The 26,319-nt window shown below is 61.7% G+C and overlaps 1 protein-coding gene and 2 long non-coding RNA genes across 5 annotated transcripts; 1 reads left to right on the forward strand and 2 right to left on the reverse strand.

Moving 5' to 3' along the window:
- Positions 1-5,027: 5,027 nt before the first annotated feature.
- On the reverse strand, positions 5,028-19,911 carry NGFR (nerve growth factor receptor). Its single transcript, XM_048051846.2, has 6 exons — positions 19,755-19,911; positions 16,141-16,282; positions 11,692-12,051; positions 9,386-9,629; positions 8,171-8,331; positions 5,028-8,094 (listed from the first exon to the last, which is right to left on the reverse strand). The coding sequence occupies exons 1-6, from the start codon at positions 19,794-19,796 to the stop codon at positions 7,793-7,795; spliced, it is 1,251 nt and encodes a 416-aa protein (XP_047907803.1). The 5' UTR covers positions 19,797-19,911; the 3' UTR covers positions 5,028-7,792.
- Positions 13,780-24,842, forward strand: LOC106048806 (uncharacterized). 3 transcript variants are annotated; one of them, XR_010826292.1, is made up of 6 exons: positions 13,781-14,534; positions 18,116-18,493; positions 21,495-21,804; positions 21,931-22,330; positions 22,853-23,074; positions 24,715-24,842. It is a non-coding gene; the product is annotated as an uncharacterized lncRNA (long non-coding RNA). The 3 variants fall into 3 exon arrangements; XR_010826291.1 differs by lacking the exon at positions 24,715-24,842 and having other exon boundaries at positions 13,780-14,534; positions 22,853-23,081; XR_010826293.1 differs by lacking the exon at positions 24,715-24,842 and having other exon boundaries at positions 13,780-14,534; positions 21,935-22,330; positions 22,853-23,081.
- LOC136786841 (uncharacterized) lies at positions 22,004-24,270 on the reverse strand. The gene is made up of 2 exons (XR_010826295.1): positions 24,142-24,270; positions 22,004-22,328 (listed from the first exon to the last, which is right to left on the reverse strand). It is a non-coding gene; the product is annotated as an uncharacterized lncRNA (long non-coding RNA).
- Positions 24,843-26,319: the final 1,477 nt, after the last annotated feature.

Below are 26,319 nucleotides of genomic sequence, written 5' to 3' on the forward strand. Positions count from 1 at the left end.
CTTCAAGTGTAAAATTGAGGTTCTTTGGAAGGAAATTGTTTGTTTGGCGGCGCTTTCCTGGGGCTGTGCAGGCAGCCTTGCCTTGGGAGGAGGGGGGGATTTGCCCCCCCCCCAGGTGCGAGTGGCTGTGATTGACCCCCAGAGCAGTGCCTCCAGGGGCCGAACAATTTTCCTGCCCCGTCCTGGAAAGCAGGGCCGTGCTGGGTGCCCAGCCCACGTCCCCATGCATGGTGTGGGTCCGTGGCACCCACCACGGGTGAGGCAGCACCCAGGAGGGCTCCTGAGCCCTGATCCTGGCCAGGAGGGTAGGGAAAGGGTGCTGGGGGCAGGTGTCTATGGGTGCTGGAGACCCAAAGCTGGCATCGCAGCAGTTTGGATGCCCTGGTGCCGCGGCTGGGTTCCTTCCCCTCCTCACCAATTCCCCACCATCCCGTTCCCCTGATAATAATTAAAAACGCGCAACCCAACCGCACCGGGTTTTAGCTGGGAAACGACAGCTCGGCCACTGCGACGAGCGAGGGGCGGCGAGGCTCAGCCCCGTGGACGGATGCTGCTTCCCACGGGCTGATTTGGAAAAACCTCAGCGGTGCAGGGTTTGGCTCGGGCCGGCCGGGATATCTGCGTGCTGCTCTGCAACTGTTCTACGCCTCTGGTTTCTGACCTCGGAGCCGTGTGCGCGCTGCCTTGGGTGTTTTCCAGGGCTGCTCCGAAGCATCTCTGCAGAAAGCCCTGATTATTCCAGGCTGAAAAGCAAGTCTGGAGCAATTAGAGATGGAACAAACCCCTTCCAGCTACAAAGGGGAACGAAGGAGAATGTGCGTGGGCTGGAGCTGAGCTTTAAGACAGATTTCCCCAGCCCCTGCGCGTGGAGGGTGGCGGGGCTGGGGAAGGGGCTGGTGGGCGCTGCTGGCCCCAGCGGGTTGGGGCTGGCCGCTCTTCGCCACCTTCCCACGGCTCTCCTGGCACCCGCCCTGGTTGGAAAAGCAGCAGTCGCCACTCCTGAGAGCTTCGCCTGGCAGCTTCGTGCAGCACAACGCCAGCGGCCCTCGGCCGGGAGCAGGGGCTGAGCCCCGCTCACTCTGCTCGGGAAAGTCTCGGTTTGCATCTAATGAAAATTTCATCCCCCTTTTTTTTTTTTCTTTTCTTTTGACTAAAAACAAGAGGAGTTTCCAATCCGTGGCAGCTGGAGATAAAAAAAATAATAATAATAAGGATAAAATATTTATTCTAAAATGAGACAGCAATAAACTAACCTGGGAGCTTGTATCAGAGCGGGATTTACGTTCGCTTTGTTTTTCGGATGGGGAAAATGAGTCACCGACTCCCGGGGAGCTGCTGAGCTGGAGTGAACTGCACAGTGGGCTTTTTTTCAGACCTTTCAAGGGAATTAAAACCCTTTTAGTCACCTTGCGGCACGGTTCTGGGGCTCAGCCAGGATTTGTCCCCGAGTGGGGCCGTTTTCCCAGGACAGGACCTCGGAGCAGCCCCGACCCGGCTGAGCCGAGGCTGCGGTGGGTGCAGAGCCGGTCTTCGCTTTGCCTGGGAACCTAAATCCCCCTCATCTGTCCCGTGCTGCCTTTGAAACAGGAGAAAGTCAACTCTTCCAGGCCCTTTGGAGGCTTTATCCTGCTCTCAGTGATTTTCTCTTCAGCTGTGCTTGGAAGGAAACCAACGCAGCCACTTTCTCCCGGTCCCTGTAAATCATTCCCCCCCTTTCCCCTTTCATGCTAAAATAAAGGAAATAATTAAAAGACCAGGAAAACGAGCTGCTGGCAAGTTTCCTACGAAACTGCTCGGCGCTGCGAGGAGATTGGAGCCTCGCACGGGCACAGGGCAGCCTCTCCTCGCCGGAGGGATTGGCCCCATCCTGCGCTCGCTGCTCCCTTCCTGCGCGGCGCTGGCAGCTCGCTGTCTCCTCGCCAGAACAACAACAACAACAAAAAAGCGCGGCTTAATGCCCAGGTGGCTTCTTTGCAGCTTCACGGCAAGCCAGCCCTTGCAAACGGTCACAGAAGCTTGCGCTGTCAGTGCGGGAACCCGCCAGCAGCGATTTCCATTTCAGAGCCGTGCTTTGAGGGAAACCGGAGCGTTTTTTTTCCCCCCCCGTTTGTCCTCAGGCTCAGCCTGCCTGCGGGGTTACCACGGGGTTTTTATTTTGTGTCCTTGCTGTTGTGTTCCTGGGCTAGACCCGGGGTTTCTCAGCGTATTTTGGACAATCTCATGCCACTTATACCCTGGGTCTTCCCGAGATGGTTCAATAGTAGCTGTATATGCACGGGGGTGGCTGCTGCCTCGCTCCAGCTGCTGTATTAACTCTCATATCGCCTCCCTTGCTAACTCCCCCCAAAACGCATCCATCTGGGGCTGTTTAACCTCTCCCTGCTTGCTCCTGCGAGGCCACGTCCATTAAAATCCAGCCCCATCAGCACCTCCCTGGGCTTTGCCCCCAGCTGCAGCGCAGCAGAAGCACCTGGGGGAGATTTAGGGCTGAAGAAGGGCAGGACCCCCCCCCCCTTCCCTCTGCATCGTGGTGTGGCAGGGAGGTTTTTCTCCGTGCTAAAGGGACAGCTGGGACGTGCTGGGCGCCTTGGTGGCCTGGAGGTGGCTTCTGCCCCTGCTCGTGGTGGCAATGTGTCCCTCCCTCCCAGGTGGGTGAGAAATGCTGCCCAATAGCTGGGGTATTTTAGGGGTGGCTTTGACCCTGGTGGCTCTGCCACCACTTAGGTGTCCTTGTCCCTTGATGCCCTGTCCCAGGACGCTTGTGCTGTGTTCCCCTGTGTCCCCTACCCCATACGGGGCTGAGGGGATGCCCTGAGATGCCTCCATCCCACCTCTGCCCTCCCTGTAAGGAACCAGGACGTATTGCTTCTGCCCTGGTCCCCTTGCATTTGGGGCCGGGTTTATCGCACCCCGGGCACAGCCCAGCTTTCTGCTGGAGCTTCTGGGTGCTGCGACAGCACGGGGAATCGCTCTGAGGCACGGGCCCCGCATATTTCCCTGAGCCCGGTCGATAGAGATGTGCTGATGGGCCAGAAGAGCTGCCTGCTTCCCATTAGGTGGGAATGCGGCTGGTGCACGTGGCGGGCAGATTTCGCCTCGCAGGGGACGAGGAGGGGAGGTGAGGCTGCCTTAACGCGGGTACTGCAGGGCTGTCTGCAGCTCGGGGTGGCCTGGCGGGGACCCGAGCACCCCCAGATTCCCCCCTCCCCGCAGCCGCTGCATCCACAAAGCCGGGTGAAAGCAGCGGGGGGGACCTACAAAAAGCCTCGCTGGGCTCCTTTGCGGAGGGAGGTGGATCCTGGGGAAGGAGTGGAGGTGAGGTTAGGGTTTGGCAGCTGGGCGCTGCGAGCTGTTCCACTTGCAGGGCCCTGCTCCTCCTCTGGCAGCTCCGCTCTATTCCCATCCTATAAGGGAAGGTCGCAGCTCACATGTGGAATGGGAACATCTCGACGCGTTGTGGGCTTATTGTGCTTTTTGGTGATTTTTTTTTCCCCTTTTCCTCTGTGACTGGTAAGGTTTGGGAACAGGGGGACACGACTTGGTGCTTATCCGAGACCCTGCGCTGGGGGCAGCGAGCGGCTCAGCAAAGCAGTGGCACCCTGCAGGAGCTAACGGTGGCTGGAGGGGGTGTTTGGGTCTGTCCTTGTCCCCGTGTCCCAGCGCTGGTGGCCGTCTGTCCTCCTTCACCTCCCTGCCCACGAGCCGCCAGCCCGCGGAGCCCCTCCAGAGCTCGCCGCAGCAGATGCGAGATTAAGCCTGGGGTCGACCTCTCCCTCCCCAGGCACCCATAAACAAGGGGAAGGAAGTTTTCCAGGGCCTTTTCCCTAGCCCTGCTCACCAGCCGATGCAAACATCAGGCTCCTTTTCAGGTCTTATTGCTCTTTCTTTTTTCCTTCCCTCCTGCACTAACCGTAAATCAGGTTGCTCTCCCAAAGGACCATCTAATGCAGCTGATCCCACACATGAAGACCACCTTGCAAAGCTCCTTCTTTCCCTCTCCCCTCGCTCCAGCTTCACCCAGGGATGCAGTGAGGGTGGGGGGGATGTGTGGGTGTCCCCCCCCCCGGTCCCTCCTGTGGGTCGAGCTCTTCCCAGGTGCTGCAGGCAGAAACCTCCCAGCTCCCGCCTTCAGCCCGGCTCCGCTCCTCTTCTCCGCTCCAGCCTTTTTCCCAGGGGAGGACGGGGATTAAGAGGAAGCAGATTAAACCTAATGGATTGATTGCAATTATTTTCCCCTGTTTATTTGCAGTACCATGGGGGAGCCTGAGAAGGAAAAAAAAAAAAAAGGAAAGGGAACGCTCTTTATGCGCGTGTAGCCCTGCTCCTCATTACGCTTCCTGCTAGAGAGCTACCCAGGCCAGCCAAAAATAAAACCAGCTACGTTTGAGCAGCCTATTTCAAGCCCGTATAAACTGCGATGTGTAAATACTTGTGTGTGCAAACCCACACGCAATCCTGCGTGAAGCTGTTGGAGCAGCAGCACCAGCCTCTCCCCACGTGCCCGTCATTGGGAAGGCGCCAGCTGCTGCCGCCGGCAGCTCTTTGTTGCAGGAGCCAACCTTTTATTTTTATTTTTTTAACCTGTCATGGGCTGGCACAGTGCTGGAGCTCCTCCAAAGCCTGGTCCTCCCACCCCTGTGTTGTGTTTTGTTTTGTTTTGTCTTCCCCCAAAAAATTTGGCTGCCTACAAGCTGTGTGAGTACTGAGCATCGGAAACGTGCCCTGCATCCCTTTGCCTCCCCAGGAGCGGAGCCCTCCTGCCCCTTCCTGAACTCACCGCAAAAATTTGCCCCTGTGCAAATAAATCTGCCTGGTTTGAGGTTTTGTGTAGGATTTTGGGAGCCTGAGCCCGCATCTTGGTTGCCAGTGGCAGCGTTGCCACTGTTGCAGAATCAGGCTCCCGGTGCCTAAGGCAGCACGAGAAGCCGGGGGAAACACCACCCTTGAAGGCCTTTGAGGTTCTTTCCTATTGTGGAAGCACAAATCTTGCTTCTTGGGGGGGAGGAAAAATACCAAGAGGCACGCAAAACGCTGTGATGCTCTTTATTGGCATCCGACCGATACACAAGGATAGCTACCCACCGAGCTGGCCCCGCGCCCCGCCAGCCCCCGTGCAGGATCCCTCCCCCCTCATGCTGCTCGCACCCCTCCCAGCACACCCACAAACTCCTTCTACGATGGCAAATTGGTCGCCGCAAACCTCTAATAAATCGGCGTTGGTATCACAGGGGGAGTGGGGGAACAAGTGGAGAAAACACACATTCTTTGTACAACAGAAACATTAGAAAAGGACACAAAACGTACCGACGAGCATTAACTTTGGCTTGTTTTCCCTCCTTTTTTTTTTTTTTTTAAAGTTATTATTATTATTTGTCCTGCAACCAGGGATTTGAGGCATCCCGCGGCTTCTCTTTGGATGCTGAGTTTGTCTCCATTTCCTCGGCCGCGAGGCTGGTCGAAGGGCGAGGAAAGGACCCCTTGCTATGGCAATAGAAACCTGAGACCATGGCGATATTGTCCTGAAGAAATGCGATTTGCATCTGGCACGGTGCGTCCCGGGTGGCACGTGGGCTCGGCCAGGCTCACCCGGGCAGGTTTTTGAGGAGGAGTTGGCGGAACCCAGCGTGGGCGCTCGCATCGAGTCGCTTCACCAAAAGAAGGGACCGAGGGAAACCACGATAACCAACACTTGAGTTTGTCCCAAAGCATCCTCGGGGATGGCTCAGTCTGGAAGGAGCTGGCACCCCAGCTGGGGGCTTGCAAGCCAGAGTCAAATTTGGGGCAGTTTCCTTGGATTTCAGTGCTCTTGGTGCACGGCTGCTTTGCGTGAGGGCAGGAGGCGCTTGGCATCCCAGCCTGATCCAAACGCAGCCTGGGCGTTTTTATCTTCCAAAACCCAGGGAGCAAAGCTTCCAAAAGCTTCTAGGTGCTGAGTTTCCACCGACGTTGGCTCCAGGCCCCTTCACGGGATCCCAGAATGGGCGAGTTGGGCAGGGACCCCCGGGTCCATCCCTCCAAGCCCTGCTCCAGCAGGACCACCCGGAGCAGGGCGCCCAGGACCGTGTCCAGGCAGCTTTTGGAGCTCTCCGAGGATGGAGACCGGTTCCAGTGCTCCGTCACCTCCACAGTCCAGCATTACGTCCTGATCTTCAGACAGAAACAGCCTGCAGGGCACCGAGCTCTCCCTGCAACGACCTCCACCAGGATCGGCCGAAACCCTCGGTGTCCCCGAGCTTCTCGCGGACCCGCTGCAATGGTTTTTGGAGCGAGCACGCGCGCGTTTCCCCACGTTCTCCATCGAGTCTTTAAGGCCAGAGGCGAGGTGGGAACGAGGACGGGGCTGCAAGAGGAAAGCTCAGCCTGCAGGTGGGAGGCCGGGGTGGCCGAGCAGAGGGGTTGGGGCAGGCACCATCACCCCATCACAGGTAGAAACATCGAGCATTAGTAAAACAAGGCAGAATTATTTACAAGTCTCGCTTAGCTCCTTGAAGAGGGAAGGAAAATCTCCTGCACTCGGTGAGGTTTCTGGCTGAAGCAGGAGGCTAAGGGGGAGGCTGGAGGCTCAGCCATACCTGGCTCCTGCGCTGTGTGAGCTCACCTTGCAGTCCTTGCTCTGCAAAAAGCCTCCAGGCGAGGGAGATGGCAAAGCTGCCCCATTTTGGGGGACATCCTCCAGGACTCTGCGGCAGCTCAAAAGAAGCCCTGGGTGCTCACCTGGCAGCTGCTCCTTCTGCAGCCTCACCGAGTGCCAGGAGGGGGGTTGATGTGTGAGCTAGAAGGGTTGGGACCCCAGTGCCACCAGTCCAGGGCAGGTACAGGCCCAGTATGGGGTCTTGAGGAGGAGCTGCCCACCCCCCCCGGCTGCCAGCCCTGTGCAAGGGGGACAGTGCAATCGCACCAGGGTGGCTTTGCTCCTGGGGCATGCAGCGCGGGGATGCCGGGATTCATGTCGAGGGGAGGATGAGCAAAGCCCTTTTGTCGTGTTCCCGCTGCAGGCAGGCACTTTTGTCAGCCCTTTAGACTTTTGGGGTCCCCCCCCGTGGAGCTCCAGCACACCTGGCACTGGCGCAAGGGTGGTGGCACCCGGACGCCTGCTCCCCTTTTGGGGCTGTTCCCAGCATTCGGTGGCTGCTCCCCACCGAGGCCAAAAGCTGCCGGCCCCGAGGAGCGTGCGTGGGGGCTGCGCACCCCAAATTTCACAGTGTAGGTTGGGCTGCTGGAAGCCGAGTCCTTTCCCCCAGCCCACCCCCCTGTTGCACAGCCCAGCTCAGGGACCAGCCCCCTCCCCAAATCCCGCCGCAGCAGCTCCGCTTCGCTGCGCCTGTCCCAGCCCAGCCCTTTGCTCGCGGTTTGGGGGAAGCAGCCGAATTTCGGGGCGGCGGAGGGCAGAGGAAGAGAACAGCAGCGTGGGACAAGGAGGAAGGGCGGGAGGGAGAGACCTGGAGCCCCAAGGAGGACGGGGAAGGGGCTGGAAGAAGAGAGAAGAGGAGAGACCTGAGAGTGGTGCTCGTCCCTGCGCTCACCCAGCTGCCCTCGAGGGTGCTCCGGCAGCAGGCGCGGAGCGGGACCGAGCCCGGCTGGGTCAGGGACTGTCGGGGGGGGGCAGCGGTGGGAGGGGGCGATACCGAAACCAGGAGCTCAGTGCATAGAGGGCCGTAAAACTGGGGGGCCCGGGGAGCCCTCGCTTCCTTCCCACCCTCCTCTCCGGGGGTTTCGCTGCCAGGGAGGGGAGAGGCGAGGGGGTGGCCAGGCACGGGGCCCCCGGCAGCGCCTCTCCCCCCCGGGCCGCCCTTCAGACGGGCGAGGTGGCGGTGGACTCGCTGTACAAGCTCTCGGCGATGTCCCCGCGCTGGATTTTCCGCAGGGCCACCAGGAGGGCGTCGAGGGTGGCCGTCTCCTTGGAGGACCAGTCGGCCAGGAGGGCGCGGGCGGGTGATTCCTCCCGCGTGAAGGAGTCAATGAGGTCCTCTTTGTAGCCCAGCTCCCCGGCCAGCTGCCGCCACGTCTCCTCCGCCGAGCTGCTCAGCAGCTTCTCCACCTCCTCCTGCTTGCTGGGCGGCAGGTTGGCGTACAGGCTCCCGTCTCCCTTGGGGGCTGCGAAGGGCGAAGGGGCGTTAAGGCGCTGGGACGCGGTGCCCCCGCCCGCCCCTCAGCCCCCGGCTCGCCCTACCTGGCCCCTGCGTGCCCTGGCTGGGCGGCTGCTGGTCGTGCAGGCTCTGGCTGTCCACCGAGATGCCGCTGTCGCTGTGCAGCTTCTCCCCCTCCGGGGAGGGCGTCTGGTTCACCGGGCGGTTGTTGGCCCCTTGCTTGTTCTGCTTGCAACTGTTCCACCTGCACGGAGAGGAGCGGGAAGGTGGCAGCCGGGGGCACTGTCCCATCCCGTCCCCCCCCCCCCGGGCAGCATTCCCTGCGTGGCACCCCTCGCTTTGGGAGCAGCTTCATTGCCTTGTCCCCTGCTCGGAACCATTTTCCCAAGAAGTGTTTCCCCCGTAACCTCTGGCTCAACCCCTCCGGCAGCTGGATCAGGTTAAATCAGCACCGAGTGCCTCTGCTTTCGCAGCTGCCCTGCTCCTGAGCTTTGCAAGGGCCCGGGACGGGGCTCCCTCCTGCACAGCCCCGCTGCAGAAAGGCAGCTGCCGGCCGGCGTGCACGCCTGTGCGCGCATGGAGCTGCGTGCGGGTCCCCACGTGCGGCGCTGCGCCCACGTGAAGGCGCAGCTGGGGCTTCGGCTGGGTGCACGCACCCACGTCGCTGCCTTCCCGTGGGCGGTGCACGTGGTGCTCGGTGCCCTCCGGGGCTGGACCGGGGCCACCAGGGAACCTGGGGCTGTGGCGGGGACCAGGGCGCACGTGGGGCGCACAAGCGGCAGGCTCGCATCTGGGCAGCACGTGTGGAGCTGGGCGGCTGCATGAGCCTGGGCTGAGGTCCTGGTGGGGAGGGGATGCTGGGGGGACCCCTTGGGGTGCCTCCAGCCCAGGGGGTGCACGGGGAGCAGCCGAGCCAGCCCTGACCTGCGCGGGGCCAGGTGCACGCCCAGGGATGAGCCGCTGAGCGTGATCGGCCGCGACGGCTGCCCACGGCGCACCAGAGCGAGCAGGGAGAAGAGCAGGAGGGGGTGTTTGTGCTGGGGGCAGTGTGGGGGCACGGCTTGCACCCACATCCTGCTGCGATCGCCCTCTTTCATCTCCTCAGCTGCCTTATTTCTCATGCATTTTTTGGAAATCCAGCTCCCGTCCACCCACCCTGCTCCCCTCCCTCATTTTCTGGCGCTGTCGGTGACTGCTCCAAACGCAGGACCTCCGGCGGGGGTGGGCACAGGCTGCTCCCCCCTATTCAACTCCCTCCTCTTCCAACCCAGCCCCACGGCTCTGGCTTGGTTCTCTACCTTTTGAAGGCAATGTAAGCCACCAGCCCCACCACCACGGCCGCCAGGATGGAGCAGTAGACAGGGATGAGGTTGTCGGCAGTGCCGCGGCTCACGACGGGCTGCGAGCTGCCCATGATGGTGGTGCCGGTGTCTGCCAGGGTGCTGGCCATCGCCTCCGTGTTGAAGGGGTCCCTGGTGACGGGCTCGGGGCTCTCTGAGCCCGCCAGGGATGGGGTGTGCGTCGTCCAGCGAGGGTGGAGGTCTGCCAGGAGGGGAAAAACGAAGGGAAGAGTTAGCCACGTACCTGGTGGTGACTTGTAGCAGCTCTGGCACAGCCCCTTGTCCCCAAGCTTGTCCTTGCAAGCCAACCCATCCCCGGGCCCCCAGTCCCCCTGGACCCCGAGACAAGCCAAAGCTGGCTCGCCTTCTGAAAGGCAGATGGTGCCTGTTCGTGGCTGGGCTGCTTGGACATGGCTTTGAAGGTTTTCCTTTCCCAGCACTGCTTTGCTCAAGGCCTTCCCGTTCAGCAAGGGACAAACCACGTATCTGTGGGTCCCCGTTGCCTATGGGCATCCAGCCTTGCACAAGCAGGGTTTATTTATCCCCACTGAGGTTTTGCTCCAGCCCTGGTACCGGGATGGAAGAGCAGCTCTTCCCCCAGACATGCAAGCCTGCTGGCTGAGCCCCCGGCTCCTGTCGCTGATCCCAGAGAGCTGATATGGGACTCGGTCCCCAGGACGCAGCCCCAGCTGCCACCCATCTACAGCACATCTGCACTGAGACCTGTGTAAGGCAAAGCAGCTGCCTCTGCAGCTCGCAAGGAGCCGGGTCTGCCTGGGTTCATCTGCTGCTTGCAGCCTGGATTCATCCCCCCAGGGGGGAGCAGAAAGGGGGAACCCTCACTTGTCCCCTTCCCCTGGCCCCTGCCTGCTGGGTGCGCCCCGCCAGCCCAGCCCCGATCTGGGAGTGACCCCGTTCCCACCCATAGGTCCGCACCCAGCAGATGGATGTGTCTCGTCTTGCACTGGGAAGAGCTCTCACCTGCGTGCCCAACCCCCCTGCAGAGCCTGCCTCCCCCCAGACCTGCCCGTGCCCCTCTCCAGGGGCTTTCCCTGTGCCCGTGGGCAGCCTCTGGATGAGCTCTGCAGGGCTGTGTCCCCGCTGTGCCACACCGGGGCTCTGCCCCGTCCCCGGCCACCCCATGCCCCAGGCAGTTTGCAAGCTCGAGGCTGGAGCAAGCCCCAGCCAACCCCTCCTGGGCACAGCCCAATTCCTGCTCCCTGCTGCACCAGCCCTTGAACAACTGCAGACAAACAACCAGCCCCGGTGCAATCCCCAGCCTGGAGGTTCCACCTCTGCTCGTGCACCCCGAGCTTTCCAGCACAACGACAGCACGGGGGACGGGCTTTGCAGCACCGGAGACACGCTTCGCCCTGCCCGCTGGCTGTCCCCGGAGGGGGAAAAGGAAGGGGTGGCCCGGCGTTGGCAGCTCCCCGTGCCGACCCTCCCAGCCGTGGCCCCCGTCCGGATCCCGCTGCCCTTTGGGAGCGATGCTTTGGTGGCCGGCACGGCCGTATCCGGCGGGGCCCCGCTGGCAGCTAACAAAGCTCACCCTGTGCTCCTTGACTTATGGCTCCATTTACTCGACCCTTCCAAGGGATCAGCCAAAGGGAGCTGCGCTGGCTGCCGCCTCGTGCTGTGAATCAGCGGCGCGCGGGACAAAGCCCCTTTCTCAGCCGCTGGGGCTCAGGGCAGGAATTGTTCTGCTGCTGCCAAAGAGCAGCCGGGGCAGCCCCGGTGCCAGCCTAACCCCCCCCAAAAAACAGCCCCCACTGGGATATGGGGACTGTGCATGGCATGGGGCAGCACGGCCGGGCTGCTCCGCTGAATGATGCTCTCCCTGCACACCAAACCCTCCTGGGCTGTGGGGCTGGCTGCTCCCCAACTCTTTTTGAGGGCAGCAGCAGTTAATTCCCATCGAAAACCCATCGGCTGCCAGATTGCCTTTTGCTGAAGGCTCTGGCGGCAGCGAAAGCAACATCCGAGGCTGCCGGACCTCTTGGCTGAGCATTTGCAAGGGGGATGAAGGCTCGCAGCAAGCGCTGGCTCGTTAGGAAGCTGCGTGCTGCAATGCCCAAGGGGTGGGGGATCTCAGCTGGACACGGGGTCCTCTCTTCTCCTCCACCCCCGGGGCCCTGCACCCACCTCCCCATTGCTGTGGTGCAAAGGGAAACTGAGGCACGGAGCACTGCAGATGTCTGTGCTTGCACCACGAGAGCCAGCGAGCCCTGCTCCCCGCTCCGCGGCGCAAAAGGCAGCGGTACCTCTGCATTCGGCGTCGGAGGTGGCCGTGCACTCCTTCACCATCACCTCGTTCTCCTCGCAGATGGTGCAGGGCAGGCAGGGGTCCACAAAGTTGGCCTCATCCGAGAAGGTGCCCTCGGGGCACTCCTCGCAGACCGTGTCCTGCGAGTCCCTGCAGGGGAACATGAGGCCGAAGCCCACCTCGCAGACCCGGCACTCCTTGCAGCTCCCGCTCAGCTCGTCCTGGTAGTAGCCGTAGGCGCAGCGGCACACGGCGTCGTCCGACTCCACGCAGGGCGCCGACATGCTCTGCAGCCCCACGCACTGCGTGCACGGCTTGCACGGCTCCGTGGCGCTCACCGTGTCCGAGTAGGTCACGCCTGGGAAAGGGGGGAAGCAAAAAACGGGGTGAGCAAGGGGTCACTGGGGTGTTCCCGTCCCCGCTGGCCGCTCCGCGCCCCGGTGGTGGATTTGCTGCAGCCCCCAGCTCCCAGCCCCATCCTGTCGGGGGAGCTGGGTTTGCGCAGGGGCTGCAGGCTGGGACCGGCGCTCTTCATCGTTTTCGAACTCCTCTGAGACATGGGGAGAGTTTGCCCCACTGCAGCCCCCCCAAAACCACCAGTCCCCTTCCAGCCCCTGGCAACTCCATGGCCTCCCCCTGCCCTTTCCCTTCCCATTAACAGCAAATCCCTTTTTGCAGCAATTCCCCATGCTAAGGGAGGAATGCAGCCCCTAACTTGGGTCCTTTGAGCTCCTGCAGCCTGCACAGCTCTCGCTGCTGTCCCCATCACACCCATCCCAGCCGTGCCCATGTCCTTGGTGCCCGTGTCCCCGAGCGAGCATCCCTGTGCGCAGCAAGGGCACCGTCCCCATTTCTGACCTGCGGACGGTCCCCATGGCCCACGCTGGCCCCGACAGACATCGCATCCCCAAAGCTTTCTCCTCTGCATCCTGCCTGGGAGGTCCCTGGGGGCATCTCTGCCCTGCGTCCCCCCTTCTTTGGCCTCGTGCTCCCCACCGGGGAGGCCAGGGGATGCGGGAGGTGATGCAAACAGGAGGTTACAACACTAATTGCTGACTCTCCTCTGACCCCGGGGCTCCTTGCTCTCCAGTTTCACCCCGCAGGACTGACTCTGCCGTGTAAATCAATACCCTCCCAAAGCCCGCCGAGCCTCCCCCCCGCGTCCCCTCCTTCCCCTGCATGGTCCCCAAGGTGTTTGAGGTTATTTTTAGCCCAGCAAGCCAGGATCAGTGCCCGTCCTGGAAGGCAGAGTTGCTTTCCCTCCATCACGCTCTTCGCAGCGGTTTCCCCACGGCCCACGCTGCCAAAACGCGGCGGAAATCCCAATCCCCCGTCCCCTTCATGGAGAAGGTGTTGGGGAATGATGTGCAGTCCCTCAGGAAGGCAAACCAGCCACCTCTCCATCCGTAATTAGGAGCTGGGGATTTCCTCTGGAGGCTCCGAGGGCTGTGCGCCCGCCCTGCGCTGGCCAAACCTTCCCCGTGGCCTCCCGGCACCTTTGGTGGCCTCCAGCTTCCCCGGGTGGCCCACGAGAGATGGAGCCTCCAGGAGGAGCTGCTCTGGTGCCTCTTTTGTGACATTTTCAAGACAGAGGGGAAGGAAGAGCCCCGAGGTGCCGGTGACGGGCAGGGGCAGCTCGCCCGCTGCACCCCAAGGACAAGGGGCACCGAGCCAGCACCGGGATGTCACCGGGGCTCCCCAAAGCCGTTCCTTCTCCTTCGGGGACAGGGGCTTCTGCACCAGCCCCCTCGCACTTGTGCCATACACCACCGTGTCATGCGCAAACCGTGCCGAAAGCAGCGGATGCAGCTAATGGCAGGGGGGGCCTCGGCTGGGCGAGCAGCCCCTGCCCGGCCGAGCGGAGGCAGAGCCGCGCTGGGTCGGCTGCTGGCGTGCGCGGCTCCCATTAACCTGGACTCATCCCTCGCATTATTCTGAATTATTGATAGGCACCATTAGAGCGGGGAAGTGGCCAGGAAAGGCATACGGCTGAGTGGGCACATTTTCAGTGGCAGCAAGGTATCGGAGCTGAGCAAATTACAGCTGAGATTCAGCCGGGGCCCCCCTTCCTCCCGCAGCGATGGAGGCTGGCGAAGGGGGATAAATAAATCATGAGGCAGCCATCGGGGGCGGGGGGGGTGTGTGGCAAGGGAGGGAGAGAAGAAAAATTATAATAAAAAAGCAAGTGGCCATTTGGGCTGCCTTCAGGCTTTGACAGGGGTGCTGCTGTGATAGGAGCAAAAATTCTTTGCGAAACCGTTTGGCCGATGGGTTGGGAGGCTGCCCAAGGCGAAGCCCTGGAGGCAGCATGGGGTGGAGGTGAGGATTTTCATGCCCACGTTCCCCTTGCCCGGCAGCCGGGGCTTTCTGCAGGGAAGGGGCTGCCCATGCAGCACCCCTGGGGGCCGGCGGGAGCCCAGGCTGGGGGAGAAGGGTGGAAGCAGCTCCCAAAGGATCCCGTCCCCATCCCAGCACGGGCTGGTGATGGGTTTGCAGGTCTCCTCTCCATCCCCAGAAATCCCCCCCCGGGCTCAGAGGGCAACTGGGGACCTTTCAGCACCCGCGCCCCCAGCACCCATCCATCAGCCCCACCCAGCAGCTCCCAGCTGATGAATTTTGGGGCTCAGCCCCTGCTGCGTCGACAACGAACACCTGCAGCTGGGGCAGGGCTGGGGGTAGAAAGCAGGATGGCCAGCAGCAAGGTTGGTTCCCCTTTTCTTTGCAGCTCTGCGGTTTGTTTGCCGGTCCCAGTTGACGCAACGAGGGGCCGGGTTGTCCCCTCGCTGCCCAGCGGCGTGGTGGAGGCCTGATCCTGCCCTGGGATTTACACCATGGGCTTGGGTGAGTGAGGAGCATATCGGGGAGGGGGGGAAGCTCCCAACTGGGGGGTGTGAGCCATGGGGTTGAGGGGCGGACAGAGGGCTGTGGGGGAAACTGAGGCACAGAGGGGTGCCAGGAGCAGCCAGCCTTGCTGGCCCTTTGGCAGCAAAGCCAAGCAAGGTGCAAAGGGTGGCGCTGGGAGCGTTTGGCCCTGCCTGCCCTTATCCCTGCAGGGCTGGAGGAAGGGAGCAGGCCTTTTGGTCTCGATGCTTTCCAGCTCACCTCCCTGACCCACCGCAGTCGGTGCCGGAGGTTAATCCTGCTGGGGCCGGGCAGGGGAATCTGGGGTGCAAACCAGAGCAGCAGCACTCCCATACAGCCACCAACACCCGTGCCCTGGCTCGCGCAGCCAGGTCGAGGTCTCTCTGTAACCTCTGCACCCGCCATCCTCCAGGGAGGGTGGAAACTCCCTTCCACCCCCAGTTCCCAGAAAGAAGATGGGAAGGAGGCCATCCCCCAGCCTGGAAACGGAGGGGCTTACGTGAGGCGTTCCCATCGGAGCATCTCTGGAACACAAAGCAGCCCTGCCGTGCCCTCTGGGTTTGCAGCCCTGCATCCCGGGAGCTGGGCTGGAGCCAGGAGCAGCGAGCGAGCCCGCCCCAAGGTTGCAGCCGGTGGGTTGCAGCCTCCCCAGCTGCTCGGAGGGCGAGCGCCCTTCATCGATTTTGCAGGAAGGCAGAGGTATTTTTAGCACTGCCCTGACGCTGCTCTGTGCCGGTGCCGCTCTGGTTATGGGGCTTCTCTGGTTATAGGGCTTCTCCCCCACCAGTCTCTGCCCCTTTCACTTCCCCCATGGCTGTGCTCTGCCCCTTCCCCCTCTCAAACCACTTCCCTGGAGCAGTCTGGGCTTGGCTGGCACAGAATTTCCTACAAATACTTGTCCCCAGGTCTTCAAAGGGTTTGCAGCAGTAAATTTGAAGGGCAGATTCCTTACGCCTATCACGGCATTGTTTAAACGCTAATAGTTGGGCCACTTCATCTGTAAGCGTTTACCCAGCCCGCCAGCACAAACCTGACCGACATTTATGAAGCATTTGACATAGGCAATGTGCCTGGAGTTGGCCAGCAGAAAACTGTCCCCCCCACTTCTGTATCGGGAGCCTGTGTGATTTGCTTCTCCCTCCCCTAGCTTTATTTTGCAGCCTTTACAAGGTAAAAACAGCATTGGTACAGGTGGCTCGCTGGGAGACCGTGGTGTGAGCAGGGGGAAGTACTGGAGGGCAGTGCTGGTGAGGAGCTGGGGGACACCGGGGGGAGCGGTGCCCTGGAAGGGGGCCTGCAAACATGCCTGGCACCAGCGGGTCCCAGAACGGGGCAGTCGCTGTATCTGGGGCTGGGATTTGCTGGGCAGCTGTCTGAAGGATCGGGGGAAATCCTGGAAGTAACGCTGCCCTTTGGGTGCGTTTGTGCAGGAGCTGGGCACTGGGAGGCTGCAGCCAGCAGCACAAAGCGCACCCACGCAGCTCTTCCAAGGGGATGCACGCGGGGAGGACCCTGGTGCCTGCCTGTGGTCCCCAAAACCCCCCTGTGCCCAGCACCGTCGGCGGGGGGGGGAGCAGGTACTCACTGTCCAGGCAGGGCTCGCAGACGGTCTGGTTGACCCCGCAGGGCTGCACCACCCCCTCGCCCAGGTTGCAGGCTTTGCAGCACTCCCCGCTCGTCGTGTACATCTTGGTGAAGCACTTGTCCTTGGAGCCCCAGGCGGGTCCCTGGGAGAGAAAACAGAGCTGGGAGGTGACTCTGGGCACGGGATTCCCCCTGCAAGGGTGGGCAGAGAAACGCGTGGCATCCAGGTAGGGTTGTGCCGTGGGGTGGACACCCGATGTCTGGGCTAAAGGGGAATCGTGTATTAAATGCAGGGCTCGGGAGAAAGGGGAGTTAAATGGTTTTCCTAGGCAGAACTCGCTCATTTGGAAAGCCCCTCGAAGTGTTACTGATGGAGGCGATGAGAGCCTGCGGCTGGTGGATGCGATGGGGGAAGCAGGGTAACGGCACTGTTTGTTCTCATCTCTCCCCTGCTCCCCCTGGGGATGTTGTGCCATCCCAAAAGGCTCAGCCCTTCCCTGCCTGGCGGGCAGCAGGGCATCACCTCCAGGCTGGCTGCAGGGAAACCTGCCAGCCCCCAGGGAGGGTTTGGAGGGCTGGGGTCCCTGCTCCGTGCCATGCTCTCGCTGAGCATCGCGATTGGAAATCAGCCCCCACGATGGAAATGAAGACTTTAAAAGGAGCAGAGAGAGCTTCAGCCGTCTAATGGGAGTGAGTGTATTTGCTTATAAAACCTGTCATCACATATGGAAGCAATAAAAGTGCCATGAGCAGTGCGGTTTGGAGCCCCGCTGCACATGCACTTTGCAGCAGGGAGCAGCGCTGGCCGGGCTGCGGGTCGGACCCGCCATCCCTTTGCCATCAGGCTGAGCCTGGTCTGGGGGAAGAAACTCAACGGGAGCGTGGAGGAGCTCCCCCTCCCTGCGTCCCCACGCATCTGGATGCCTTGTCAGCCACTTGGCCGCCTCTCTTCTTCGCACAATGCGGCGTTATGAACTCACGGGTGCATCATCCGGCATCATCCGGCCCGGCCTGAGACAATGGAGCGCCAATTATAGGCAGCTGAATGACAAAGTGCTCCAATTACCCTGCGCTGGAAAGCATGCGCTCTCCTGGCTGGCGCTGCTTCGCCAGCCTGACCTGGCACCGGGCCCTGGCTGCACGGGCGAGAGAGGGTTTGGCATGGGGGGGCACTTCCAGTGCCCCCAGACACCAGCTGGGGGATGAATGGGTTGGGGGGGTGAGAAACGGGCTCGCTTTGCAGCAGGGACTCAGCCAGGCAGCAGGGATATGCCCCGCTGCTTGCAGCCACCCAGGGCTGGAGCTCGCCCTGCTGCTCCCTCTGCCCCATCCTCTGCAGCAATCCCCCCACGCTCGGGCAGGTTTCTGCTCCCCGCAGCAGCGGCTGGGAAGGAGGGAAGCATCCCAACGTGCCTGGCTATAAATAGTGCTGGGAAGGCTGGGGCCAGCAGCTGGGGCCAGCAGCAGCCAGCTCTCCCACGCCGCCCGCGCCCGAGGCAGCTGCGAGCAGCCCCGCGGGGCCAGGACCCGGCTGCCTCGTTTCCTCCGTGCAAAACCCGGAGCCCCGACAGCTTCCCCCTGCTCTCCTCAGGCTGCTGAGGGACACCCTGTGCTTCCCCCTCCCGCTGCCAGGTCCTACCCTCGGCGCTTCTAAATGGTGTGGAAAAGACAACTTCCAGTCCCAGGTGCTGCGCCCCCCCCCCCCCCCCCCGCCTGCATTTCCCTTTCAGCTCCACCTCGAGCACTGAAACGTTCGTAAAGATTAACACGCTTATGAGGGGGGCACATGGTCTGCATTAGCCCGCTGAAATGTGCATGTTATTAACACAACTCCTGTTGACAAAGCCACAGGTATTAACACTATAAAGCATCTTGACAGCCGGACCGAGGAGGGGGGACGCGCAGAGGGTGCGAGCAACACCTTTGTGAGCTTTTAATTGCTTTCTGAGTTGTTCCTGTACGTTTCTCTCCCCTAGCAGACGCTGCCGGTTGAGGAGATGGCCTTGGAGGAAGAGCTACGCAGAGCGAGTTCTGCGAGGCACCATTATCTTCCCAGCCCTGGCACAAAAAAGCGCGTTGTGCCGGAGTGGGGAACGGCGGCGACGCTGCAGCTGGAGATGGGCCCAGCGGCAAGCCTGGATCCGAACCGCCCGAGAGCCTGACAGGCGGGCTCTGCATTTTTTGGCTATGCACCCTGTGTAGAAAAGGCCAAGCCCCTGGCTCCGAGCACTCCCCAAACTTTGGGCAGCGCGAAGAGCCACGTCTGAGCTCGCTGGGTCCGGCCAGCCCTCGGCGCGGCAGGACGGGCAGGGCTCTGCCTCCTCCCCTGCTGAGCTCCTGTCCCAGCAGCACAGGTAACGAGCCATGAAATTGGGGTTCTTGGGGTTTGGGGTGGCCCTGGGGCTGCGGCCACAGCTGTGGGAGCACCTCTAGACCTGTCCCGGTGAGGGATCAGAGGGGCAGTGGGGTTCCTCCTCCCCAGCTCTCCTGCGGGGCTGGGTGGGCTCGGCAGGTGTAATCCTTGGGGACACATCCAGCCCTGACCTGGGGAGGTGGCTGCAGGGCTTGGGGGACCCCGAAGCCCTGCCTGGCTGCAGGAGGCTGCTCCAGGAGGGAGGAATTTCCCAGGGCTGAAATCACTTGAATCATATTGCCTGGGATCAGGTCTTGCTTTCTCTGCCATCGGTCCTGGGGAGCTCGGCCAGCCCGGCCCCTGACCCACGGGTGTCCGAGGGAAGGGGACCCTCTGGCACAGAGACCCCGGCCCCGCTCTCCTCCTCGGTCTCTGAATGAAACCGCTGAAGCACAGGGTTTAACATCTGCCCAAAAGGTGTCCTGCTGCCTGCCGAGCCCTCCGGGACCCTCGCCATCAAATCCTGCCGCAGGAAAAGCCCCGTTTCTGCCCCGGGTAGCTCCGTCTGTCCTGGTGCGCCCAGTCCGTGTGTCCTGCTCCGGGCATCCCCCTCTTCCCTGCCCCCCCCACGCCCTAAAGTTTTGTCTGTGGCACAGGCTGAGGCTGTGCCTGTCCGGGGGGCTAGCGCTGCGGGGAGGAAAGCTTTGCCCTTCCTACAGGGCATTGAGTTTGGAGCCGGGCAGGTTTGGGGGAAGGTTTGGGGCCATGGGGTTCAGGAGATGAAGGCACAGGGGTGGGGCTGCTCCCCCCCCCCACACCACCACCACCCTTTTTCCCGGGAGAAAAGGGATGGCAGAGCCCAGCTCGGTGCTGGCGGGACGCGAGGGGCTGCACAAGCCATCCCGAGGGGGTCCCCATCCCCACCCACCTCCCCGCTCCCCTCCCTCTGCGCCCAGCCGCGCTCCGCTTGCCCACCCGGGGGACCCTCCAGCCCGGCTGCCCGGTGCCTCCGGGACCCTCCAGCCCTCTACATTTGCCCTCCCCGCCTTCCGCTTGCCCGCTACCCCCGGGACCCTCCAAACAGGAGGCTGGAGAGCCCCGGGGGCGCAGCGCCGGGGTACCCCGGCTCCTCTCCATCCCACCTCCGCCTGGCGCCTGCGGGACCCGGGGACCCCCGCGGGCTCCTTCCCCGCTCCCTCCGGGGCTCCGGGCTCCCCGGGCACCTGCGAGCAGCCCTCCCCGCCTCCCGGCCCGGCACTCACCGCCGGCAGCAGGAGCAGCAGCAGCGGCAGGAGCCCGGCCATGGTGCGCGGGGGTCGCCTCGCATCCCCCGAGCAGCGGGTGCGCGGCCGGGCTGCCCTCCCTCTGCCGCCCGCCGCCTCGGCAGCACCAGAAAAGGGCTGCAAGTCCCTCCTCCTCCTCCTCCTCCTCTCCGCCCCCGGAGCATCACGGCGAGCAGCAGAGCCAGCACCCTCCTCTGTCGGCACACAAAGCCCGGACCCCCCCCCCCCCCGCCCCAGCAAGACCCCGCCGCCCTCCCACAAAGCGCTTTTGGGGTGCGCTCCCCCCGGCCCCTCCGGTGTTTGTGTCCATCTGTGCACCCTCCTCTGCTGTCCGTCCATCCATGCCTCTGTCCAGCCATCCATCCCTCTATCCATCCGTCCATCTCCCTCCATCCCCTCCAACGCCTCCATCCGCCCATCCCTGCACGCCCCGCTCCAGCTCTCCACCAGTCCCTGTCCTCACCACGGGCTCGTTAATGGGTTTTTTAATTATGCTGCAGGCTCAGAGAGAGGCTCTGGGCAGGTCAGTGCCCGTGGGTGGAGGGCTGAGGCTGGGGTGGGCTCACCGGACCTCCTCTGGCTGCGTGGGCAAGGCACAGCATCCTGCAGGTGCTGGTGACACCCCCAGGACCACGACCCTTGCCAGGTCTGTGCCAACCCTCCGGATGACAAAGAGAAATTCCCAGCAGCGAGGAGGAGATGCTGCCGTGCCCGGAGCGGCAGCCACCTGCTCCTCTTTGTAAAGCCACCTGCTCCTCTTTGTAGATCCACCCTCAGGTGTAAAACCCATAATGACATCCTTCATTTCCTAAAAATCTCCCCGCGTGCTGCTCCCTCCGCTTTCAACTTATTCCAGGGCAGCCCCGTCCCGATCCTGCCCAGCCGCGGTCCCGTGGTGCTGAGTTGTTAAGCTGCGTGTAAAGGAGAGGCAGTTGGAAATGTCACGGCCTTTCCCCGGCTCGGTTTGGCCCCCGCCTTGGTGTGTCAGCACCAGAAACGCTCTTTGTGGGGCTTGTTGGAAAAAAGCAATGGGTTTTGTGTGGCTTCGGTGAGGAGGTTTGTTGGAAACCGCCCAGAACCTCTGGCGCCAGGGGCGGCTCCTGGGGCTGGGAGAGAAGAGGGACTCCTTCACCCCATGGCTTTGCCACCCTGCCCCAAATGCCTTTACCCAGCACGGGATGGAGCAGGGGGCGTCCTTTATGGGGCCGGGGCTGCTGTCTGGCTGTCTCTCAGCTTTGTGCTGCGTTGGGATGGGGGCTTTGTCACGCTGACGGGCGCAGGCTGGAATTCCTCTTGAAAAGGGAGCCACCGACCCGCCGAGGTGTGCGGGGTCGGCAGCTCCCGGCTCGCCCCGCTCCAACGGGCAGCCGGGAAGGGCTCTGAGGAAAGTCCCTCTTTAAATAGGATTAAACTGAAGCCGCCGTTTGTTCTCCGGCACGGAGACGCGGGAACACACGTGTGAGCCACATGGCCGTGGGTTTGCTGGCCAGAAAGGCGTGCCGGGGCCAGGTGGGGACAGGGCAGCGCCCACCAAAGCCGGGGCGTGGGGTATGGGAGTGCTGCCCACCCCAGCCATGAGCTCAGCACCCCTCTCTCTATCCCTTTTCAATGCTTGGAAATGGGGCAAAGCTGCCTGCGGACATCTGGTGGGGCTGGGCGCAGCGGGGGGAGCAGCCCGGGTCTCTTGCAGTTGGAGTTGCTTTTGTTGCTTTGCTGCAGCGAGCCGGGCTGCTTCCTTGGGCCGTTTTACGCATCCTTCCATCCCGGAGCGATTTGGGATCTGCCCCCCCCCGTGATGGGACGCACTCACTGGGCTCTGGGGGCTCTGTTCGAGGGCGCAGCGCGTGCGAGAGGAGCTCCCCGACCCCAGCGCCGAGCGAGGACTTTGCAGGAGGGTCTGACACCGCGGCACGAGTCACCCCGGGAAAAATAAAAAACCATCACGGCGACACAAACCAGAGCCAGGCGGACAGAGACGGCCGCTCAGCTGGGCCGCATCTGCACGAGGCTGGGCTGGCAGCCAGCGAAGGTAAGTGAAAACTTCTGCTCCCATCCCAGCCCTGCGCGGCTCCTTTGGTGACGGGGCTCGCCAGCGCTTTTCATTAAATCCATCCCCCCCCCCGGCCCCGCTTTTATTTTTTTTTTTCTGTCCCAGAAAGGTTGTGGCCCTTTCCTGGCTCCACGCAATGACAAAAAGCCTCTTAAAAGTCTGCTGTCACCTCTCTGAATTAAAACCAAAGGCTCCAGGGGTTTATTTGCTCTGGGATCGTCCTTTTGGCTGCCGGTGGGGGTTGCAGGACAGCAGCCAGTGATGTCCTCCAAGTTGTACCGAGAGCTACATCCACCCACAATCAGCTCCGCGTACGAGCACGGCTGGCCACGCTCCTGGGACAGCTCGTGGCCATTGGGAGATCCAAAATTGTGTCTTGGTGATGCTCCAGCTCCTGCTCGGCCACGGTGGGACGATGCCACAGGGACTGGCACAGCGCTGGCCTCCAGCAGGGCTGGTTTTGCCTTGAGAGCACGGTGGTGAACGGCTCATCTGCAAGCTGCCTGTAAGGAGAAAAAGGGCTTTTAGGGTTTGTGCTGGCTCCTGGCCCCCTTTCGGGCTGGGGGATTCACAAACAGGGGATTCGCTGCTGGAGGAGCAGCGGGGGGATCCTGGCTCCAGGTAGCCGGTTGGGCTTGCCCATGTTGGTAAATGGGGATGAGCAAAAAAAAAAAAAAACGTGGCTGGGGCTGAAACCAAGGAGCAGAGAGGTGAGGTGGGAGCGGGGAGGAGGACGGGGCTCGGAGCAGCCCAGGAAACCGCGGCTGCTTCGCATGTGCTTGGAGGGGCTGGGGGCCAAAACGCCTCCGCGGGGCTGGTTTGGGACCGAGCCCGCGGCGGCCCCAAGCGAAGCGTCCCGTCGGCGAAAACATCACCCCTGGGAGACACAGCTGTGCCCGGCGTGCCTCCCTCCTCCAGGATGGGAAGGTTTAATTAGCAAGAGCCCAATTACAGCTCGGGGAAGTTTTGCATCAAGTCCCTCTCAAGGCCAGAGCACCCGTCTCGAGCTCTCGTTATCTCTCCTCAGGCTCGTCAAGGTCTTCCCCCCACGTGCTTCAAAGTCCAGAGGTCTCCAAGCAAACATCAGCAATGTTTTCCCCCTCTCCTGCCGCCCCAGCAGGACTTGTGGGGCCCCCAGAAATAGCACGAGTTAAACACTCGGCGCGAGTCCCTGCCTTCAAACTTTTTATTGATTTTACTAAAAAGCATAGGTAATTACCTTCCCGACAAAGACAGCGACGCGGTAATGGTAAGTTATAAATAACGATGAATAAATAATACACGTTGGGAAAAGAGCAGCGTGCTGCCCCAGCTGTTCGCAGCCAGCGTGGAGAGCATAAATAAAGGAAAAGGCAAAGAAAAGCCCGGGCAGAGCGCGGGTGCCGCCGCGTTACGGGATGGGCTTCGAGGGCCGTGGCTGTGCCAGGAGCAGGGGGCGAATTAGGGCTGGAAATGGGGCTGGGGGCTCGCGCTGCAGGCTTCAGCGTGGGGCTTCGTTCTGCCGGGAGCCACCTCCTCCAAGGACCATCCCTGCGGGGCGGGGAGGAATTCATGCAGATCGGGAACAAAAAGCACATTCTTCCGCAGTGGAAAAAGAAAGAGGAGAGGATTATTTTTTTTTTTTTGGTCATTTGCACCCTCTCGGCCACCTTTCCTGAGAAATTTGCACCTTGAGCCGCTTGGCAAGGGCCAAGCCCGCCTCTAGAGAGCTCGAAGCCACGGGGGGAAGCCGAGGGCTCCCTCTGGTTCTCCGTTCGATCAGTGGGAATTGGGCACTTGAAAGCTTTTAAGGCTCGAGGCCAAGGTCAGCTCCCGTGCGCTGGGCTCGTGGCCGTGCTGCTCGCTCCCGTCAGCTGCTGGGCGCCTCTGGCAGCTTCGCAACCACCCATTTGCTCTCCGCAAAGGAGCTGGCAGGGAGCTATGGGGTGAGCAGCTCCATCTTCAACGGCGATTTAGAAACCACCGAGCGCCTTCCGCGGGGAGCTCTGGGTGGCCCCAGGCTCATGCAGCAGCTTTTTTTTTTTTACCATTCAGGGGCAAACTGCTCTCTGCATTTAGAAAGCTGGGGAGGGGCTGCCCTTAACACCTCCCCTTTCCCCCTTACTCAGGGGGGTGCACGCAGCCTGCAAAATGCGTGGAGCGCTCCAAAACCCTGAGCCTGTGCTCTGCAGGGAGTTATTCCCACGGGATGGGACTCGGACGGTGATGGCAGCATCCCAAACCTGGGGCTGCTTTTGCCCATTCGGATGTTCCCACCCTGGCCTGGGGACGAAGCTCCCGCTGTCTCAGCGTGTTCTCTGTGTCTTTTGTACTCACTGGTACCGCCGCAACCCGTCGGTGTCGGTGGTACGAATCCAGGCGGATCAGGCAGAGTGGACCATTGGTGCCGGGGACGGTGCGCAGCAGCGAGGAGGGCAGGAGGGCTCGGGAAGACGTGGGGGTGCGTGGCCAGGAGCTGTGGGTTGAGGCCAGGGAGCTCCCCTGGTGCTGCCTGCGGGTCCCGAGCAGAGATCACAGGTTGATTTTGGCTCCTGGGTGTCCTCGGTGGTGGCTTGGAAACATGGGAGGGGTGGTGTGGGGGGCTGCAGCCTCGCAGGCTGGTGTCCAGCATGGGGCGAAGGCTCCAAGCACCCCAACTGCAGGTCTCCAGGGCAGGAGGGACATGACGTTCCCCAAACTCCCCCAAACCTGATTTCCATTACTGTCAAAGTGTCCCAGTCTGGTTTCGATTATACTCCTCGATTTCCATGCCTGTAATTTCTCCTAATGCCTCTCTCCGACCTTCCCCCCCCCCCCCCCCGCCTTGTCTTTTTCACTTGTTAATCTCGAGCCCATAGGCTTCCCATCCTCCTTCCCTTCCTTTTTTTCTTCCTCTCGCTGTCCTTCCAGCGTGATCCATCACCCGAGCGCGGCAGGGGGGACTCGCGGTGCTGGCGGGGACGAATCTCTGGTGCCTTATAAGGACCGAGCGAAGGAATCTCCCGCGAGCGGAGCCCACGATGTCCAGGAAACTCGATCCCTCCTCGGGATGGAGCGATGGCAAAATCATGAGATGGTAAAAATAGACTGTGCTTTGCCTCCCCGAGCAAGCGAGGCGATTTTGCACAATTTAAAATAACGCTCTGCTCAGGGCCAGGCAGGGGGGAGAAACTCTCTGCTCGTGGCACGTATAAGGAAGGACATAAATATGTCTGCGGCAGCCACCTTATCAATATTTTTCTGCTTAAGGTATGGATTGGTTCCACATGCCAGGGGCAGGGCTGCCTTTCTTCTCACCAGCCTGGCTTTTGGGAACCGATTGATTCGGTTTTGCTGCTGCTGGATCAGGAACTCTGCTGTTAGGAGGAGATGAGCGTCAAATCCTCCACGGCGGTGATAAGGACGGAGCAAGGCGGGGAGCGGAACGGGGCAGGACTGGGGTTTCTTTCCCTTGACTTTTAGATGGGCTCAGTGTTTTCTTTTTTCTTCATTCCTTTTTTTTTTTTTTTTTTAAATAAATTCTTTCTGGAAGTGGACATTTATTTAATTGCTCCAGTGCTCAGCCTGCTGTGGGCTGCTTTTCAAGCTGCTTTCCAGCATACACGTCGCCCAGGCAAGATCCAGGGGCATTTTGCCTCCCTCCTCCCTTCTCCCATCATCACACCAGGTGGGCATGGAGTTAGTGGATGCATTAGAAATATCTCCAGCTAACTCTGCTGTGCCTCGGTTTCCCCACGCGGGAAGCAGGGATCCCTGATCCCTGCCCCTCACAGACACCCGGGAAGCTGAGCAGTTCCTTGCCAAGCGCTCAGAGATGCTGTCTCTCTATTTATTCATCAGCAAAAATCAAGGCGCCAGCCCACAGATCAGGGGATTTTCTGCCCTGCCCGGCACAGGGCTGCTTTCTGCGTCCATCCCAGCACACGGTGCTACGGGGACGGGGACATCACGCAGCATCCTGGAGCTGGACGATCCCCCCCAGAGCATCCGCGTTGCTTTTCTTGGCCCAAACTTCAGAAAACCCAGCGAGCAGCTGGGAGCTGCCCAGCAGAAAGCTGCTGGCAGCGCTTTGCCTCCCCTCCTGCCGTCCCCTGGCTGTCAGGAAGCAGCCCAGACGCCTACCAGGGGATGCCGTTCCCCTTTTTACTCCCTTTGCTGCCAGACTCAGGAACTCAGCCTGCTGTGACCACCTGCACGCTCGCGCTGACCGCATCCCGGACCTCTCCCGACAGCAAGATTCATCGCCGCGCTCGCCCCGCTGCCCATCGCTCATCCTGCCAGCCCCGGTCACTGGCCCCAAAGGCTCGGGGTCATTAAATCAACCTCGGTTCCCATTTCTCCCCCTGCCTCTGTGGGTTTCTGGCACAGCCCCGTGACATCCACAGTGAGCGGGGGGGGTGGCAGGTTCGGGGGAAGGGATGGGGAAGGGGGGGTCCGAGCCCCATCCTGGAGCGGGGGGGGGGTTCATCCTGTCCCCATTTGGGGCGAGGAGGTGATCCAGCCTGGCTGTGAGCT

The sequence above is a fragment of the Anser cygnoides genome, chromosome 22 (genome assembly GCF_040182565.1).
Source record: "Anser cygnoides isolate HZ-2024a breed goose chromosome 22, Taihu_goose_T2T_genome, whole genome shotgun sequence".
Taxonomy (NCBI): Eukaryota; Metazoa; Chordata; class Aves; order Anseriformes; family Anatidae; genus Anser; species Anser cygnoides.

Coding starts and splice junctions, on each gene's coding strand:
- NGFR (XM_048051846.2), bottom strand. CDS start 19,796: ATGGCCGGGCTCCTGCCGCTGCTGCTGCTCCTGCTGCCGGCG. Junction 9,630..11,691: donor CTCCGACGCCGAATGCAGAG/GTACCGCTGCCT, acceptor CCCTCCTGGCAG/ACCTCCACCCTCGCTGGACG. Junction 8,095..8,170: donor CCAGGGCACGCAGGGGCCAG/GTAGGGCGAGCC, acceptor CGCCCTTCGCAG/CCCCCAAGGGAGACGGGAGC.